A 21,280-nucleotide genomic window follows, 5' to 3' on the forward strand; every position below is an offset into this window, starting at 1 on the left:
TCATTATCATTAAGAAACCTATAGATTATTCTCAGACTTGGTTCTAGTGCCACTTATCTTGAACTAATTTGAAATACAAATATACAAAATTGACATTTCATGAAAAGTAGTAGTTTTAGGTGTGTGAGGGGTCGGGAAGATCCCTGGGAGGAGGGCATGCAAACCACTCACGCACACATGCATGCAAGGGGTAGTCAGTCATGAGACAGAAAATCAGGCACAATAAAGTTTACATATTTAATATATCAAGTAGCAAGAAACAATATTAGTATTTTATTAATGGACACTATTTAAATAATATTTACAACAGCTTTATCGGCACATATATGTACATTTGTACATCTAAATATGTTTGGAAAGAAAGGTCAGATATATGATTAAAACAATGTAAGACCAAATAAATCCTGGGTCATAATTTTATCACTCCTAAATTCTCATTTTAAAAAACCAGTAAGGGAAATTTAACTGTACTATTTTCTAAAATGTTCTAATCAACATAGTAAAACTGAGCTGCCACCACACTAACTCAGGAATTTTAAAGGGGAGCAAATATTTTAGAAACGCAAAACATACCTTTTCTCTTGAAATTTTATATTTGCTTAGAATACAAAAGCACAAAACAAAAGGAATTTCATTTTCTGCTTGCTGAAAGTATTTGGGTACACCTAGTTTTTAAGGTGGTCTTCTTTCAAAGACTTTAAACAAGTTCCTGAAAGGGTCCTGGGAAAAAACTCTTTTAAAAGCAGACTCCTTGATTTTTTTCCCCTTGATTTCAAAGAGGCTTATCTTAGGTTTCCTTTTGAAATACTTCTTCCAAACTTTCTAACCATGCTTGGCTTTATTTTATGGATGTTTCTTTTATAGCCTAGAGAAGAAAGAGAGAGATATATAAATATTGTAAAAGTATAATTCAAAAAGAATTTTCACCATTCACTAAACTTCACAGTTGGTAATTAATGATTTAAAATATAACACCAACAAAGGAACATTAATACTTTGGCTTGAATGTAGAAATACATTTCTCTATATTATAAACTGAAGTTTTAGTGCAGAGGTAACGTATGCCCCGCTCATTCCCCAAAGCCAGCAAGTGAAGTCAGTGAAACAACTCTCACAATTACTTCTGCTCTTTGAACTAAGAGAGACTACTTCTAGGAGCACTTCTCCCATTCTTTCGTGCACCATCAAGTTTTTTTTTTTTTCCATTCTTTGGAATACTTCCCTGGGACTTTGAAACTTCTGTATTTTTCCAATTTAGAAGTATCACTGGAATCAGCACTTCTTAATGTGCTGAGCCTGATCCCATAGTCCTTTTTCCCTCCACTGCTACCTCACAAATGGGTTCCATTTCTCTATGCCCCTCTTCTGGCTCTTTATCAGTGTTCACAATGATTCTCTACCCAGTGCAGTGTTGTTACAACTGGAGGGCACTGACTTCTTTATGGGTCTGACTACTCACTCATTAATTTTCTTGGTCACATTAGGTTTCAGTTTTAGGGGCACATATTCTCTTGATACTCCTTGTTTCTCTAAATGCTCAGTAAACAGAGTTAAGGTCATTTTCACTGATGCTTCCCTTTTTTTTTCTTGGTACGCCGTTAGTTGGAGAAGTCAGTTGCACAGATCCTAAGGAAGGCAGCCCTGGTTCTCTCTTACTTCTCTACTAACTCCTAATGTGTATTTGGGCATTTTCACTTGGATATCCTAATGGACATAAACCATTCAGTATGTGTGGGTGTGCTCAGTCATGTACAACTCTTTGTGACACCATGGACTGTAGCCCACCAGGCTCCGCTGTCCATGGAATTTTCCAGGCAAGAATACTGAAGTGGGTTGCCACTTCCTGTTCCAGGGAATCTTCTTGACTGGGGGATGGAACCTGCGTCATCTGCATTGGCAGGTAGATTCTTTACCACTATCGTTACCTGGAAAGCCCACATAAACCACTGGAAGTTGTGTTAGTTGCTCAGTCATGTCTGACTCTTTGCAACCCCATGGACTGAAGCCTGCCACGCTCCTCTGCCCATGGGGTTTTCCAGGCAAGAATATTGGAGTGGGTTGCAATTCCCTTTTCCAGGGGGTCTTCCTGATCCAGGGATTGAACCTGGGTCTCCTGTATTGCAGGCAGATTCTTTACAATCCGAGCTACCAGGGATCTTCACTTTAATACCTTTTCTAAGGGCTCCGTTATTCTTAATAAGACATAATTATTTCCCCTTGGGCAAGTACTGTAGTTTAGTATTCTCTCCTACTGTTCTCTCATCTCTCTTTACGCAGAAGATACCTGATGCATTTTATAGTATTACACCACCTGCACATACACACTATTAAACATTACTAAATATGGTATGCTAAATCAAATAATCATAGTAAATTTTTCTTTTCAGGACTTCATTGATTTTTAAATTTGCATGAAAAGACATTTCCACTGAACTTAAGGAACTTCTTGTGGCCACCCCAAGAAGTAAAGATTTATCAATGCAGCCTGACAAAGCTATTGAGAAATTTTATATTATTCTAATGAAAAAGCATTGACAGGAAAAAAAAAAGTAATAATAGTTTTCATGTTATTCTCAGTATAATCATTGTCTCATGAAATCCCTTTAAAAATTCAAAGTACTATAATCAAAAGTTCCTTTAGGGAAGAACCAAACTGAGTCTTGATGATCTCTATATTCATCACAGTACCTAGCACATAGTGAGAGTGTAGTAAATAAATACTTCCTAATTGAAGTCTTAGGAGCTACAATATCAGAAAAACAGGTCTGGACACAAAGGCCTAGGAACTGACTGGTGCTATATTCTCTAGCTTCATGAAGATGTTTGGTTACCATGGACTCACGTCACCTCCGGAAGCAACTGAGGGGATGTTGTCACCACATGTGGTTGCAAAGAGTTGGACACAACTGAGCACAACACAAGCACAGTCACTGCCATCAGCATTCTTTTCAACTTTCTGACAGGAGTTAAAATATGACTATAACCAGATATAGACTTCAGTCTCACAGTAACTGCACAAATGAGTCAGAGGCCAAATTATTAAAAATAATAGGCAAAGAGAAAAAATTTCAGATATATTTACAGATATAGTTTATCTGTAAACCTATTAAGTATATAGCTAATTATATCAAATATTAGTTAAATTATTTACCCACCCTTCTGCAATATGAGGCAGCCTGTATAACCAAAAGGGTACAGAATGGAGTTAGGAGACCCAGTTCTGAGTTCTAACTCCATCAAGAAATCTCTCTATGGTCTTAAGTGTGTTTTCTATTTTGTGTCTTAAGTTTTCTTATCTATATCAGGGATAACCACTCATTATGTAATAAAGGTGATGAGTATATAAAAGGAGATTCTTACAAAAGCAATATAAAAATATGTGAAGTTTATACATGTTAGTTAATCATTTATTAAATATCAGAATAAGAGCTGAGACATACCCATAGTTGGCCCATTTTCCTGTAAGTGCTTATCACTTGAATTATCTTGATGAACACGCTTGGCAGATCCAGAATTTAACTCAGCAGTTAATGACGCATTTGATGCAGAGCTTCAGGGGAAAATTTTTTTATTTTAGTAAAGCATTCTTTTATATCTCTAAGTTCAAATACATATTCTACATTCAATTACAATTAAAGAGAAAGTGAAATACTAAATATTATGTTGTAAAATCCCATAGAAGTAACTGGAGATACTAAATAAATTTTTGGCTCATAGGAGAACTTGGCTGTGTGTGTTTTTAATGTGTATTCAAATCAGAGATTATGATTAGAGGTGTATGTCACAATTTTTAACAGAACATTTCAGGGTGCTGTGGTGAACTGCATGCAAACACTGTTATTCAAAATGTAGAGATAAGGAGCTCAATCCAAGAGGTGAAACACTAAACTCAGATTATAATACCTCTAATTTGGGGAATATAAATAAGTGAGATTGTTTGGAAACCATGTTTTAAAATCAAAGCATGATAATAACTGAGTATTTCTCTTTGATTATTTCAAGTATACAAAGCGAAATGAAAAGAATGATATCAGTCTCATGCTATTAACAGATCAAATTTCTATCTCAATTTGAGTTGACAAATTACTGAGCACCTATTGTGGCTTCATGTCACAAAATACACAAGTGAGTAGGGCACAAACAACCCATGTCCTGAATATTTACATAATAGATATATGGTGGGGTGGGGGAAAAATAAGACACATAAAATAATACAAAACAGAGGAAAAAACAGTGTGGCAGGTTTTCAATGCTGTAGGTTCCTGAGTTCAGAAGAAGAAAGAAAAAGGGAAGTTTCTGTGGACGGGATGACTTTAATCTGGGCCCTGTAAAACAGTAATCCAACCCTTCCCAGTCCTACAGAGGTCAAGTTTCAGCAGGCAGCATTGGAGGTCAAAATGGAAGATCTCTTTCTACACTGATTCAAATAAGCTAATTTTAGGAAAATTTCTTGCAAGTCAAGATATTCTATACCATTTTACAAGTTTATACTAATTTGATTGTCTGTTGGATTAACAATTAGAGACTTTTCCTTATGGCGACAACTTTTTCTGGGAATCCTAACCATGTGGAAAAAGTGATGCGGGTTTATGTCTGTGGAACAGCAGAATATGGGTTAGTTATATGGTCATTCAAAGTAGCCAGAAATGGCAATTTAATATGCTAGTAAAGAAAAATAGGTATAAACTCAATGAATGCTGGGAAAAATAAGTCAGCCTGTGTATCTAACTTTTTTAGAGCCTGTAAGAAATGATCATGGTGTTTGTTCATAATAGTGATTTACCAACTCTGTTCAATAATGCAAATAATGCCTTCCCAAAATGGTTACAGAGAGGTATCTGTGTTATGAAACTAAATTTAGTTGTAGAAATTTTCTATTCCTAAATGGTGCCAAATAAACTAAATTACTACAAATCTATTTTGGATACTAAAGCACACATTTTTGATTTTATATATATACATATATAATATACTAAAATATATACATTTATAAAGTCAAAAAGAAAAATTCTTTTTTGGTCATTTGGTGATTTTTACTTCTTCAAGTATAAAGATCAGTGTCATTGGCTACTTTCATAAGGTTTGTTTTTCCAAACAATTAATGTTAAAGTTGTCTTAATGATTTTATGGTATGATTCTTCACTTTGGCTAGTTCTAGGCCTTCTGTTTTCACTTGAAAATTAGGGTTTTGAATAAATCTACTTGAGTAAAACTCACATTTCTAGGAATGAAATCAAAGCCTAATAAAATAAGTTATATATTTATATAAAAGTAAAACATTTAAGTATTTTTAGGATTTAGTCAACTAATAAAATATTTGTTATAAATTTCTGTAAGATTTATTTTAGATCATAAGATAAAAAGACCTGAAATTGTTATGGGTACAAATGCAAATTATTTTAAAGACTATCTTGGGAAGAAACCTAGAGAATATTCTAGTTGTGTGTCAAATATATTTCCATAACTATTAATAAAAGATTAGCCTTTTATTTCCATACACAGGTAGAATATTTCTGCTTAATAAATGTAATGCATCTCATATTCTTTCAGCTGAGATAATTTCTAATTGGAATCACAGACTTTTTTCAAAACCAAAAATGTATGCACATGTGAGACCATTTCTGAGTGCCAAGAAAGACAGTGGAACAAACAAAAAACCAAGCAACCAACCAGACATAAAGCAAGCAAAACCTCAAATTAATAAATATAATTTAAAAGTAGAAATTTACATATGTATTGTATTTGTATATTTGGCAATCGATTTAGTTAGTTAAAATAGTCTGTTAGAATGATTACAGAAATTGAAATTATTACATATCTGATATTCTCAATTTAAGTAGTACTAAAAAATTCAGTCTGGTAGGTTTTTGGAATATTCAGTGCTTCTGGATGCTAATGTTTGGTATTTTTTTTTTTTGAGAGAAAAACTGACAAAATAGATAAGTAAATAACTATATACATGGAGCCATTCTTTATTTTTAAAAACCATAATGATATATACACACACCTAAATATGTACATAAAACTGCTAAGTGGAAAATACCAGAGTTTATTACTCTCAAGCTCATGTAGGTTTAATTGGGGGAAAGGAAGATTTTTTTTTAAAAGTAATTATGTACATTTCTAGCATTAATCTCTTTTAACCTTAGTTAATGGCAGGATCTAATTATTGGTACCAGAGGGAATGTTACAGAGCAATTAATAGGCTATGAGAAATCTTACTTTATTTGTCCTTTAATACTATTTCACAATATTAGATGTTTGTGTGGAAGCCCTTTAATTTATCTAAACGCACTCCAAATACACAATTTATATACCTGGATATTTCTGGAATAATCATTTCATTTTGATAATGTCTATGTTTACACTTAAAAGTTATTCTTAGCTATAAACTTTTGTTAGATTTGAGTTAAAACAGCAGGGCATGTTACTAGTGAAGAACAAGAAAAGTCTCCAGCACTAAATAATGAAAAGAATAACATGACTAACATAATAAAAATTAGTGAGAAGATGGATAAAACAGATGATGGTGGTTAGCTGGCCTCAGTAAAAGATTGATTCCTATATAACAAATTGCACAATTCAAATCAGTGACATAGCAAAATACAAGATTGTAACTGTCATGGATAATCAGAGATATTCAGGAAAAAGCAATCCATGAAATTTAAGCATAAACATTCCAAGACTCTACTGTACTCTGGAGAAGGAAGAACAGAAGTTGGATGCAACTATGAGATCACACTCTATATGGCACAAATAAATAGGCTATTTGTAAATTTGTTAACACTAGCCCAGATGATAACAGATCCACAGTGGAATAGGAAACTTATAAATAGGAAACTTAAAAAAAAAAAGGGTTATCTTAAGATCATATACTCTTCTCTCCATAATCACATACTAAAGAAAAAGAGTTAAAGCAAATCAGATCCATTTTACAATTTAATCATTCACTATATCTTTTCAATGAATTCAGTGTTATAGGATATAAAGAATATACAATGGACTTCATGTCATATAACAATATATTTAAGATATTTTCCCCTGTCTTTAATTTTTAGCTGTTTTACTGCTATTTACCTGGGTATGTTGCTTTGTATTAATGCTGCTTGCAGTTTGCAGTGCTTCTTGAGCCTGTGTTCTCTTATCTTTGGTCAGTTTTGGAAAATTATTAGCCAGCATCATCTCAAATACTGTTTTTTTTGTTTCTTTGTTTTTGTTTTTACATTTTTTCCCCCATTTCTTTTTGGGACTCAAAATGCATACATGCTAGATCTATGTACCATAGATCCCTTTTTTGCTCTTCTCTGTATTTTAATCTTTTTATCCTTCTGTACATTAGTTTGGATATTTTTTTATTAACCTATCTTCTTTAGTGAAACTTATCTTTCTTTAATGAAAGTTCATTAAACTTTCTTCTGCCATACCTAATTTGTTAAATTGATTTATTGAGTTGCAATTTCAGTAAATTCTATTTTTCAGCTCTAGAATAGCCATTTGATTCATTTTAATAGAATCCAGTTCTCTGGGAAATTATCATCTATTTTACTGAACTTAATCACAACTAAATTTAAGTCCCTATCTGATAATTTCAGTATCTTTACTTCTGTTTTTTTCTTTTGATTTTAGTAATTTTGTCCTGTCTTCTTTGTCCATCTTCTCATGATGATCCCCAAACAGTAATTTTGTATCCTGGCCCCATGAGAAGATCAAAACCTTACTTTAGCCTCTTGGTAGCCACTTTTAGCTTGGTTTCTTGGTCTTTTATTCCATGGAGTTTAGAAACTGGTGAATATGCTGTAGGCAAAAGCTATACAAGATGATTTTGCTTCCCTAGCTCAGTGAGGTGCTGATAGCACTAGGCTTCCATTTTCTGCTTGACCTCTATATTTGATGCCATGAATTGAGGAGTCAGATGCAAAATGCTAAATGGAAAAAAGAGGCAGGAAAAGTCCAGTTCTCCACAAGTTGTTTTCCAGTTTTCTGGGATCTTAGACCCCCAAGTCCTGGTTGTGTTGGTTGTTCCCCAGGGCTTTCAAGCAGCTACAGGTTGAATTTCGTTAGCTTTTATAATTGCTCCTGGTAGAAAGCCAGGTCTGATATAAGCTACAATGTCATAGCCAGAAACAAAAGTTTATTCACTTATCACATTTTAACCAGATAACAAAATCCATTAAAACAGTATAATTTTAGAACTGAAGAAATTCAGTAATGTCTAAAGGGAAAAATACCAAATGAGTAAAAGTTGTCAACAGAAAAAACTTAAATAACTTTTTTGAAGGCCAGAAGATGTTTAAATTTATTTTAAATAATCTGAAACATGGAATATCTTATGCAAATATCAAGTGAAATATTTGGGCTTTATCAAGATCTTTGATAATATAAAAGTAGTGCCACATTCAGAGCAACTTATATGTATGCTCACATGTGAATTGACAGTCTAATTTTAATAAAAAGAGCTGTAGGAAACAATGTATAAAGATGATCTTACATACACACAAAGATCAAACCAGTTTATATTTATATGTACCTTATTAGTTTCCGTTTCCTTTTGGCAGCGGCAGTCATTGCCATGTAGGATGGTACTATGCTTGGTATAGGCAGAGGATGTTTAGTTGAGATTGAAGAAGGGGCAAGCCTGTATATTAAATAATGAAAAACAGAGTAATTTTGATTTGCACTATGGAGAAAAAACGGGGCATATACTCCCATAATTTGAACAGCACTTTGTATTAATTCATAAAGGAAAACACTGTTCAATACTATAACCTTTCCTTGATTGCCTGAGGTTTTCTTTTCTCTTTTTTAATACCACAGATGGATATCAAGACATTTCTGCATCCTCACAGCATAGAAAAGTGAAGGTATTATTCTTCCCATGGAAGAATCTAAATTAACTGTGAATATACAGATTAAGTGAGAAGGATATGTTTTTGCTTGGATGACATGTAGTCAACCATGCCTTATACTTATGACTATTTCAGAGCAAGTTGAGAGGCTTGTTAATATCAATAGAAACTGTGGTATTTCTTTTATTGAAGATATTAATGAATAATAATAAACACTTGATAATCCACCATTGATAGTTTGTAACATCTAATGCTGAAGTACGAAGAACAAAATAAATATATCTTAAGGTTTCCTCTAGCCTAATAAGGGCCAATCAACTTAAACTTCAAAATTAAAGACTTCACAATATTGTGTTAGTGGATTAATATTTAGAAAGACAAATAAGATTTAATGAAGGTAAAACACTGACTTTTGTAATCAAGATAGCATACTTTATCTATGAAATAGATCTTAAATATAGCTACAGAGCAAAAAGAAAGCCAATAGTTTAAAGGCTATATAAATAAAGAAGAATTGGCAAATACTCCTTTGTACCTTTGTAAAATGTTATTGTTTGGTAGGGATTCTTGTTCAGGTAGTTCACTTTCCAAGCTCCTGGTATCTTCACATATAAGAAATGTAGACTTTAAATCCTCCTGTCCATGTTCTTTTCTCATGCTGAGAGGGATATCTACTTCACACAACATTTTCAAAGAATTATCACTGTTTATATTTGAGCTGATGGTCTGAAAACTGGTAGTATGTGACGGTTTTAATAAGGTCCCTGTAGATGGATTTTGAGAAGTTTTTCTAGAGTTTTCTGGAGTATACACAATGGGCTGAAGCTCTTTGCTGAGGGAATCATTAAGCTGCGTATTTTCAGACTCTACAGACGTTTGGGTATGTTTTACGTTCAAGGGAGAAGGCATTAATTTTCTTCGGGTTCTTTTTTGTGAAGGAATTTTAAGCAGATTAGGTTCACCTGGAGATGTGCCTGTTCAACAAAATTAAAAAGAAGCTCAATAATGTTGCCTAAATAGTTTTCTAATAACCTTTTCAGTTAAAAGAAGAAAAAAACCCTAATAATAAGCATATTTTATGTTAAATTAATAAAAATTTAATAGAAAATAAGTTGGAAAGAAAAAAGCTATTGCTAATAATGTCAATAAACTCATTATTAAGAAATTCTAAAACAGAAAATAAATACTAAATAGCAATATCAATATTAATTTATAAATACAGCTATCTTGAGATACTGGGCAATTATGACAACAAATTCCAGTAAATTTATACATTTCTCTAAGGATCAGTACTTGACCTTCTAATTCCATAAGATTTTTTTTCTATGTCTGTGAACCTGTTTCTGTTCTGGACAATCAGCAATGAACAACACAATAACTGAAATAAAAAATATATTAGAGGGAACCAATAGCAGAATAACTGAGGGTGAAGAACAGATAAGTGAACTGGAAGACAGAATGGTGGAAATAACTAAAGCAGTGTAGAATAAAGAAAAAAGAATGAAAAGAAATGAAGACAGTCTTATAGACCTCTAGGACAACATTAAATGGACCAACATTAGAAATACAGGGGTCCCACAGAAGAAAAGAACAAGGAAGGGTATGAGAACATGTCTGAAGAGATTATAGTATGAAACTTCCCTAACATGGGAAAGGAAATATCCACCCAAGTCTAGGAAGCCCAGAGAGTTCCAAGCAGGATATACCCATAGAGAAATATGCCAAGACACATAATAATCAAACTAACAAAAACACAAAGATTAAAGGCAGCAAGGGCAAAAGCAAAAAATAACATACAAGGGAACCCCCATAAGGCTAACCAGCTGATCTTTCAACAGAAACTCTGCAGGCGAGAAGGGAATGGCAGGATATACTATAAAGTGATGAAAGGAAAAAAACTTATAACCATGATTACTCTACCCAGCAAGGATCTCATTCAGGTTTGATGGAGAAATCAAAAGCTTTACAGATAAGCAAAAGTTAAGAGAATTCAGCATCACCAATCCAGCGTTACAACATATGCAAGAGGAACTTCTCTAGATAGGAAACACAAGAGAAAGAAAAGTCTTATAAAAATAAACCCAAAACAATAAAGGCTTTGGTAACAGGATCACGTGTGTGTGCCCAGTTGCTTCAGTTGTGTCAGACTCTTTGCAGCCTAATGAACTGTAGCCCACCAGGCTCCTCTGTCCATGGGATTCTCTAGGCAAGAACACTGGAATGAGCTGCCATGCCCTCCTCCAGGGGCTCTTCCTGACCCAGGGACTGAACCTGCTTCTCCTGCATTTCCTGCACTGCAGGCTGATTCTTTACCCACTGAGCCATCCTTAATAATACTTACCTTAAATGTAAATGGGTTAAATGCTCCAACCAAAAGACATAGACTGGCTGACTGTATACAAAAATAAGACCCTTAAATATGCTATCTACAGGAGACTCACTTCAGACCCTGAGACACATACAAACTGAAAGTGAAAGGCTGGAACAAGATATTCCATGCAAATAGAAATCAAAAGAAAGCAGGAGTAGCAATACTTGTATCAGATAAAATAGACTTTAAAATAAACAATCATTACAAGAAACAAGGAAGAACAACACTACATAATGGTCAAGGCCTCAATCCAAGAAGAGATAATGATTATAAATATGTATCATTTTTATATTCAAGTGATGGCATATATTATTTGACTTCCTCTGATTTACTTCACTTAGTATATAATTGCAAGGTCCATCCATGTTGCTGCAAATGGCATTACTTCATTCTTTTTTTATGGCTACACACTCATTCTGAGTAACCTCTTGCCACTACTTTCTCAATCACCTGAGTCCCAGATAACTAGATTTTTACCTTTTCCCTGCATTTCCCAACCTTCACCAATCTTGCCTTAGTTAAAACAATTCTGATCATGCCATTTTCCTGATTAAAAATGTCTAGTAATTTTTAAACAGAAACATACCATACAAAGATTTTTAGTAGGGTAATTCTTGTCCCTTGCTCTAATACTGAGAGACAAATGGTTTTGTGTGAACTCCCACAATACTAGACATGATTAAATATTTAAGCACATAGAGATTTCTCACCTTTTCTTAGTGTACAAAATAATGACTTGATTACATAAATAATGATAAACTTGATCAGCTTCATGAACTTATGCTGCATTTCTTAATTTTTTTTTTTTCTGCTTTGCCTATTTCATTCTGCTAAACTTCATGGTGCCTGACAAAAGGAATTCTGCATGAAGTGTGTTGTTAAGGGAACAAACTACAATGTGTATTTCTCACCATGTTTTCAAATCAGGCAGTAAAATTTCCAATTGATGTCATATATGTTTTACAATATGACAATAACTTAAATTACACTGAAAGCTGAATAAAATAAGTGCTATGTAAATATTTCAACAAAACAGTTCAAACTTTCAACCAAGTTAAAAAATACAGTTATAACAATCAGCAAGAGTACATGCATTATTCTTGTTACATTAGTTGACAATAAGACTGCTGTGGTTAGGTTGACAATTACCCTCTAGGAAATACAATTTAAAAACAGGAAGAAAAATATGATCCCTATTCTACTAAGGAATTTTACTTTTCTGAGAACTAGATAAATGAGATCCAGATCTTAAAATAATTTTCCACTCCCTTTAACATGACATTTGTCAAATTTTCCATTACCAGATATTTTTACACTAATGCTGCAGTGTAAAGACAGTTACTTTTCTCCACTGTGCTGCTACCACCAATTTGGTGGCTATTAATAGCTGGAAGATTAACTTCTTTTCCCATGAGAGGCAGTAGGGGTATATAGAGGATAGAAAACTATATCGAGGACAGAGAACTGAACTGGAAGTCAGGAGACTTGGATTCTATTTCTGGTTTTACCAACAACTCACTGAGTGACCTTGGGCAACTCACTTGAGCAGTATGGGCATTAATGCCCCCTAGAAAAACAGGGATATTACCTTTCTATGTACAGGGATTTTCTAGGATTAGATAACATCTATAAAATACTTAAGGTTCAAGGAAAGGCTCTAGAATTATAGGCTTCAGCTGTTAGCATTATGATATACACAAGGTAAGTTGTAATTTGCTTTTCAGTATTCCATCAAGGTGGTTCAGTGGTAAAGAATCCACTTGTCAAAGCAGGGATGCAGGTTCAGTTCCTGGGTTGAGAAGATCCCCTGGAGAAGGAAATGGCAACCCTCTCCAGTATTCTTGTAAGGAAAATCCCATGGATTAAGGAGCCTGCTGTGCTACAGTACACGGGGTTGCAAAGAGTTGGACACAACTGAGCACATTCCATCAATACCCAATGCACCCAATTATCACCAAAAGAATATATTTCAAACAATGTCTCACTTTCAGTTTATCAAATACCCAGTTTATCAAGGCTGATGATAAACTCTAAGGGAAACCAAAGGTATTATTAAAGCAGGAACATCTAAATGTTATTTGAACATGCAGGCTTCATAACAACATTGTAAAATTCAGAACACATTGGACCATGAAATCTCAAGGGATAAGGATCATCTAGAGTTAACTATTTTTCTTGCCCAGGTCTACGGAGATAACCGCTGGAGTGGCAGTGGGCAAATTCCTATGATAGTGGACCACATTTGCTCTATTGATTATAAAGAGTATGAGAAGGGGGTATACTATCATAATACACCAAAGAAATATTGACCTGTTCTTTGGGATAATCTAAACATATATCCAATATCAAATGTTGATATGATCAGACATTATCTTCAGCCATAATTCTGCTCTCTTGATAGGATATATTAATACCTTAAAGGAGAAATATGAAGATGTGGCTGATAATGGATTCACATACCACTGTTTTGTTTTTTTTCACATACCACTGTTTTACTGAACCTGAAAGAAGACACACAGCATGTACAAAATATAAGTCCAGGAGGTTCTTTTCTTTCATCCTCTCAATTATTTAAGTACAGATAAAATAATAAGAGAGCAGAAATCTAATAGATAAGTAGTCCTGAATTGACTACTTAGAGTGACTAGTTACTAAGAAATGTTCAGAAGTTAATCAGATCAAAATAAGATTTAAAGACTTAAATAAAATTTCAGCAGTCAATTCACTGCAACTATAAGCATATAATGACTCCATTTACTCATGAAGACTAAAGGACACAACAAACAAGTGATATTTCACTTTTAATATGATATCCATAACATATAAATGCAATTTATATTATATTATATATAAATAAATTATATAGAATATATATAAATATATATATTACACATATATAATAAATAGTCATTCCCCTTTAGTTAGGTAAAGGAATACTTGAAGTGGGTATAGCAAACTGGAGAGGGCTGGGCTAGGGGCTGTAACAACTACTGGATATGCTAGGTGTATAATAGAGATCTGCTGTACTTTTCCATTACAAGATGTGCAGTAACTTTCCAGAAGAGCAGGCTTAGGCATCTGTAGCTATCACAGATTCAGCCTGGGAAAATACTATCTAAGAAGATTCTGTAATTCTTGGGCTTATAGTGGAAATGCAAAAGAAAAAACCTGGAGGAAAATTATAATTCCTTTAAAAAAGGTCCCTAAAACAAGAAAAAAAATCGTGTACTTACGGATTTTCAGAACAAGAGGTTCTAACAGGCAATGTTAGGTAATGAAATACCTCAGCAATGGAGGTGCCACACAGGAGGTGACCAGATATTAAAAATGCATTTTTATAAGGTAGGCTCATAAAATTGGGATGGAAAAGACTGGCAGTTGCTTGGGAGAACAGCAAGTCTTCTCTCCAGGGTCTCTCCATCTAAGGAACCAGCCTACTATATCATATACTAAGTACAGAAGATAGAAGGTACCCTATAGTCTGAAAAAATTTGTTACTTGTAGACCATGTCTTGGAACTTAATTCTCTAACAAAAAGTGTAGGTATACTGCATTTCTATTGCCCCGAAATGGTTATGATCCATGGTTATGTGAATATGACTTCATGTCCAAATAACAACAATAACCATAATGTTGAGACTGTTAAAAGAAGTCACTACTATTATTTTCAGTATAGTTTCGATGTTTCCTTGATGAATGAAAGAAACAAAAGCCGTGGTCAGTTATGGAACAAGAAACGTTCTCAGATTTCTCTGCTCCTTGCCTAACATACGATAGCTGGGCTTATACAGCCTCTAAATGGGGAGTCAAATAGTTCTTTTTAGATAATAAACTACAGCAATAAAAGAAGACCTAAGTATTATAGACATTTTTAAACTAATTTTTTAGACATTGCCATAAATCAAGGCTAATTAGCTGAAAGACCTATGTACACAGAATACATCAAAAGTCACCAGATATTTGAGATGGATAATAAAGGATATAGACAAGTATTGTAGGAAACCATAATTAATGTTTTCAGTGAAAATGAGAAATTTATTACAATCATGAAACAAAATGAAAGTGCTATGGAAAGAAACATTGAATTATAAGAGAGAGTTCTTAGAAATTTAAAATGAGAGGAAAAAACTAAAAATAAAGGTTGTAAGATAAAGCTGAAGACATCTAGAAAGACTAGCAAACAAACAGAGGTAAATACTAGAAAACAGATAACAGAGTTAGAAGATTAATCCAGGAGATCCAAAATCAGATTAATAATGTTCCAAAGACAGAAAAGAAAGAAGGGAAAAAAATATTACAGAGGTTTATCTATGTAAGCATGTGTATGTACTTTAAAATATGTGAAAATTTCCCAGAGTGAAAAGATAAAATTTTCCAGAGAAAAAGGCCCACAATCTATTTAGTATAATGACTTAGACAACACCAAGGTATAGCATTGTGACATTTCTGAACACCTAGGAAACCAAAATTTTCCTGGGAGAAAAAGTCTCACACAAAATATGAAAAATAAAAATATCATGACAGTTAACAGCAACACTGGAATCTAGAAATCAGTGGAGAAACATCTTCACAGTTCTTGGAAAAATTATTTCCAACCTAGAATTCTATACTGACTCAATCAGAGAATAAAAATATTGCTATACATCCATGATCTAAATAAAATTTTACTTCCTATACACACGTTCTCCAAATCTACTGGAGGACGTACTTCTGCAGAATAAGGGAGAACAAGAAGAAAGAGAATGGGAAAAACAAATACCACATACAGAAACAGCAAATCGGTACAAGAAAGAGTTTATGCAGTTCTTGACTCAACAAGGAATGATATTTACTTGATAACACTCGAAATTCATTTTTAAAAAGGTGAAAAACTGTTTTGGCAAAAAGGAGGAGGAAATGTAAACACACTGTAAAGGAGTTAAATCCTTATCTTCTAAAATACAAAGAGAAATATTTAAAATTTGGAAAATACAAACAAGAATTAGCAGCATAAATTGAAATTTAGAAATTAGGACGAAAAACCAAAATAAATAGTTAAAAGATGAATAAGAATTGGGAGTGAACAGTAATACTTCCACAAATATTATAGTATTTGTTGCCTTACATAGGTATTATTGTATACAGGTATTACTTCATGCAGAAGCTTTTAATGAAAAAAAAAAAAAAAGTTAGATTTTGGGGCTGTAAGAGGAAAGAACAGACCAAAATTGTCTCTTGCTTATTCTTGGATAGCTTTATTCAAAATCTATGGACTGAGTAGGGTCAAACTAGACAAAGTTATGAAACTTTACATTCAAAAGTCTAATTAACTGAGACATGCAAGGAAATAACATGAAATGAATTGGCAATCAAATAGAAGGGCAAGATAAAAATTCTTAGGTGGGGGAGATCTTTTCTTTATTTACCCCCTTCTCCCCTGGGTGACTATCTCACTCTCCCACTCATGTTTTTCCCAGCATTTAACAAAAAGAAAGGCAGGACAGTTACCTTCCTAGGAGAATTTAAAGAGGGCCAATAAATAAAGAATATGAAAAAGAATGTATAATATATAACTGAATCATTCTGCTGTACAGTAGAAAACAACAACAAAAAGAAATTAACACAGCACTGTAAATCAACTATAATTCAATAAAATAATGTCAAAAAAAAAAAATAAAGGAGGCCAAGAAAAATGTGACTCAATCAGCAAAAATAAATCATTCAATATGATGAGAACGAGCAAAACACATTTAAAGTCATGGGTCCCATGATGAAGGAAAATTCCTTTTCTTCGGGGAACAGGTAATCCATTCATGAAATCTGAATGTTCGCATGAGTAATTCTGATATACTTTAAAGTTTATGGCGAACTATATAAACAGTAGAAATAAAAATAAAGCTTTATTTCTTAGAGAAATAAAAGCCATATTTTGTACGAGGACATGGATCTAATCATTTTACTTTCATATATTTTAAGTATCCTGAAGATCTCTGCATGTGTGCTAAGTCGCTTCAGTCGTGTCTTGACTCTTTGTGATCCCACGGACTGTAGCCTGCCAGGCCCCTCTCTCCATGGGATTCTCTAGGTAAGAGTACTGGAGTGGGTTGTCATATCCTTCTCCAAAAGATCTCTAGTTATAGTTATGTTTCTTATACCTTTTCTTTACCTTTACATTTCGATTCCATACAAAGGTAAGATGTACTTAATTTCTTTACAGGTTTGTTGAGAAATATTCAGATGATTAAAGAGAGAGGACAGCACTCTAAGAATCAAAAAAATTTCTGATTACTGTTTTCAGATTAACTAGAATACATCTAGGTCTACTAACAGTTTGGGAATGACCTGGAGAGAAACTGTTCACTGAAAAATAACTTTGGTATTGCTTTACTTATAAAGGTCTAACATAGTTTTCATGAAATTCAAATGGTCTTTTAAGGTTTATTACACCTAACATAGTTGAAGGCACATATTAATAAAGTAACAAGATAATGCACTCGATTTTTTATAGTTATGAAGCTATTCTTAAAAATGATAATTTAGCAAAAGTGCAGAAACAATGCTAGAGATTTATTCAACAACTCCTAGTTTAGGGAAAAGGGTAGGTGATGAAAGTTACATGATTAAATCATATAACTTTCAAAATGATTATGTAACACAATTTAACCAGGATTTTATAAGTGATCAGAGATAGATCAGAGCTAATGAAAGATATAGAAGTCTTTCTTCTAAACCCGAGGGTAAGTTTTGCTTAATGAATCCAATCCTAGTCTTTGTAATACTTATCCGTTAATAGTTTAGGAAACATTTTAAAATATTTATATAATGCTTTAATGCATTTTATATACAACTGAAAATGTGCATTTCAGGATAAATTGGTTTAGTGTTCTATTTATCTGTTCCTACACTATGGCTAGAGATTCCCGCTTCAAAAAGTTTGTTTACTGTAAATCTATAAAGAGACTTAAAAAGGAAGTCAGTCAAAAACATTTTGTTGAGATTGCCAAGTTTTAGAAGCCTTACAAAAGTCTTTTAAGTATTAAAATGACTTTTAAAATTAACTCTAACTGCAAGTGCAGAAGTTGTGGATTAGACTGAAATTGTGGAAGAAGTTGTGGATTAGGTGAAAAAAACTAATTTTCATGAGTAGTAGTCTGAATTCTAACACAATATTACCTAGACTACAACACAAGTATATTAACATTTGTGTTGTTTGTATAGCATTTTATAGAATAAAATACACTATTAATATAATATACAGCTTACTATCAAAACAAAAACCTGAGGGAGGAGCCAAGATGGCAGAGGAACAGGACGGGGAGACCACTTTCTCTCCTACAAATTCATCGAAAGAACATTTGAACGCTGAGCAAATTTCACAAAACAACTTCTGATCGCTAGCAGAGGACATCAGGTGCCCAGAAAAGCAGCCCATTGTCTTCAAAGGGAGGTAGGACAAAATATACAAGATAAAAAGGGAGTCAAAAGAGCTATGGACGGAGACCCGTCCCGGGAAGGGAGTCTTAATAGAGGAAGTTTCCAATCACCAGGAAACTCTCGCACTGGCGGGACTGGGGTAAGTTTTCGGCAATCTAACTGGGAGGAAAAATTAAACAAGGCCCACAGATTACGTGCCTAAAAGCAACTCCCAGCAGAAAAGTACCCCAGACGCACGTACCCACCAGCAACAAGCGGGGGCGGAACGGAGAGGAGCGGGCGGCATTGCTTTGGGTAAGGACCGGCCGAAGACCCTGAGAGCAATAGGAGGGAGCTTTTTTAAACTGTGGGATAGCAAGGGTCAAAATTAACCGGCCGAACACACTGCCGGCGGTTCGCAAAACAAAGGGACTGAGAAACTCCAGAGAAGAGCCAGCCCATCCCCGCTGGAGATAGGAGGCAGGGGGGAGGGGAAAAGGGCAAACTCAGCCCCTGAGAAGCCACCCCCTCCCACACTGCAAACAGGCCCCTGGTTCCTATCTAAAGACCTCCTGAGACCCGACTGGCGGTGCGCGCTGGGGCCGCGGAGGGAAAAAGCGCGCCGTACCCGGGGAAGAGTGCGCCCAAGCCTCTGGCTGCCTGAGCCGCTCGCCGCGGAGGGAAAAGGTGCGCTGCATCCGGGAAGAGTGCGCCCAAGCCTCTGGCTGCCTGAACAGCTCAGGCCGGGGAAGGCACAAAACGTAGGCGCAACCGAATCCGCGCTTTTGTGGAGTACCCGAAAACTGGAACCACACTCAACGCAGGGCCCGCTCCATATAGAGCAGCCGGGAGCCTGAGCAGTGTAGACGGCGAAAGCACTGACACCCGAGAGCGGGGCAAACCCAGTGTGGCCGGAACACAGTGAGTACTATCCACACAGAGCGGTATCTCTGCAGTGCCCCGCCCTCCCCGGAGCAGGACTGAACTGAACCAGCGAACCTAAACCTCCGCCCGCCTGTGTCAGGGCAGAAATTAGACACTGAAGAGACGGCAAACAGAAGCCAAATAAACAAAGGAAACCGCTTCAGAAAGGACCGGCGCAACAGATTAAAATCCCTGAAGGTAACACCGACTACACCGGAAGGGGTCTACAGATATTGATGTGTAAACTGCAAAGAGGAGCTATCTGAAATTGAACTGAACCTACACTGACCGCAACAACTCCAGAGAAATTCCTAGATATATATGTATATATATTCTTTTAATTAAAAAAAAATTTTTTTTTCTTTCCTTTTTTTATTTTTTCTCATTTTTTAAAAATTCCCTATTACTCCCCCATTACTCCTCAACTTTCATTTTCATATATATTTTTACGATTTTTTTAATTAGGGGAAAAAATTTTTTTTTCCTTTTTTTCCTTTTTCTTGTTTTTCTCTCCTATTTCCTTTTAAAGTCCTCTAATACTCCTCTATTATTGTTAATTTTCATTTTCATTTCATTATAACCTTGCCAAAAAAAAAAAAGAGAAACCCTATTTTTAAACTGAACTTCATATACATTTCTAAATTTTGTTTTTGTTTTTAAATATTTTACTTCAAAGAGTCTAACCTCTACACTAGATTTTTAATCTTTGTTTTTCAGTATGTGATATAAATTTTGGACATTTACGAATCCAATATTCAGTTCCCATTTCTATTCAGGAGTGTGGTGATTACTCTCCCACTTTTGACTCTCTGTTTTTTACCTCAGAACACCTCTATTTCCTCTTTTCCCCTTCTCTTCCCAATCCAACTCTGTGAATCTTTGTGGGTGTCTGGGCTACGGAGAACACTTTGGGAACAGATAACTGCATAGATCTGTCTCTCTCCTCTTGAGTCCCCTTTTTCTCCTCCTGCTCACCTCTATCTCCTTCCTCCCTCTCCTCTTCTTCATGTAACTCTGTGAACCTCTCTGGTTGTCTCTCACGGTGGAGAATCTTTTCACCATTAACCTAGAAGTTTTATTATCAGTGCTGTATAGTTGGAGAAGTCTTGAGACTATTGGAAGAATAAAACTGAAATCCAGAGGCAGGAGACTTAAGCCCAAATCCTGAGAAAACCAGAAAACTCCTGACTACACGGAACATTAAGGAATAAGAGACCATCCAAAAGCCTCCATACCTACACCAAAACCAACCACCACCAAAGAGCCAATAAGCTCCAGTACAAGACATACCACGCAAATTCTTTAGCAATGCAGGAACATAGACCTGAGTGTCAACATGCAGGCTGTCCAAAGTCACACCTAACACATAGACCCATCGCAAAACTCATTACTGGACACTCCATTGCACTCCAGAGAGAAGAAATCCAATTCCACGCACCAGAACGCTGACATAAGCTTCCCTAACCAGGAAAACTTGACAAACCAATTGTCCAACCCCACCCACTGGGTGAAACCTCCACAATAAAAAGGAACCTCAGACCACAGGAATACAGAAAGCCCACTCCAGACACAGCAATCTAAACAAGATGAAAAGGCAGAGAAATACCCAACAGCTAAAGGAACATGAAAAAAGCCCACCAAGTCAAACAAAAGAGGAGGAAATAGGGAATCTACGTGAAAAAGAATTTAGAATAATGATAATAAAAATGATCCAAAATCTTGAAAACAAAGTGGAGTTACAAATAAA

The 21,280-nt window shown here is 34.8% G+C and overlaps 1 protein-coding gene across 2 annotated transcripts in view; it reads right to left on the reverse strand.

Moving 5' to 3' along the window:
• Positions 1-223: 223 nt before the first annotated feature.
• The window catches only part of KIF18A (kinesin family member 18A), an 87,788-nt gene continuing 66,731 nt past the window's right edge, over positions 224-21,280 (reverse strand). For both annotated transcript variants that reach the window (XM_020905254.2, XM_020905255.2), the window contains 4 exons: positions 9,382-9,820; positions 8,528-8,635; positions 3,441-3,550; positions 224-865 (listed from right to left, as the gene is read on the reverse strand). In XM_020905254.2, the coding sequence (XP_020760913.2) occupies positions 783-865; positions 3,441-3,550; positions 8,528-8,635; positions 9,382-9,820 (740 nt within the window). In that variant the 3' untranslated portion in view covers positions 224-782. The remainder of the gene's footprint in view (positions 866-3,440; positions 3,551-8,527; positions 8,636-9,381; positions 9,821-21,280) is intronic.

Source organism: Odocoileus virginianus, chromosome 10 (assembly GCF_023699985.2).
Source record: "Odocoileus virginianus isolate 20LAN1187 ecotype Illinois chromosome 10, Ovbor_1.2, whole genome shotgun sequence".
Classification (NCBI taxonomy): Eukaryota; Metazoa; Chordata; class Mammalia; order Artiodactyla; family Cervidae; genus Odocoileus; species Odocoileus virginianus.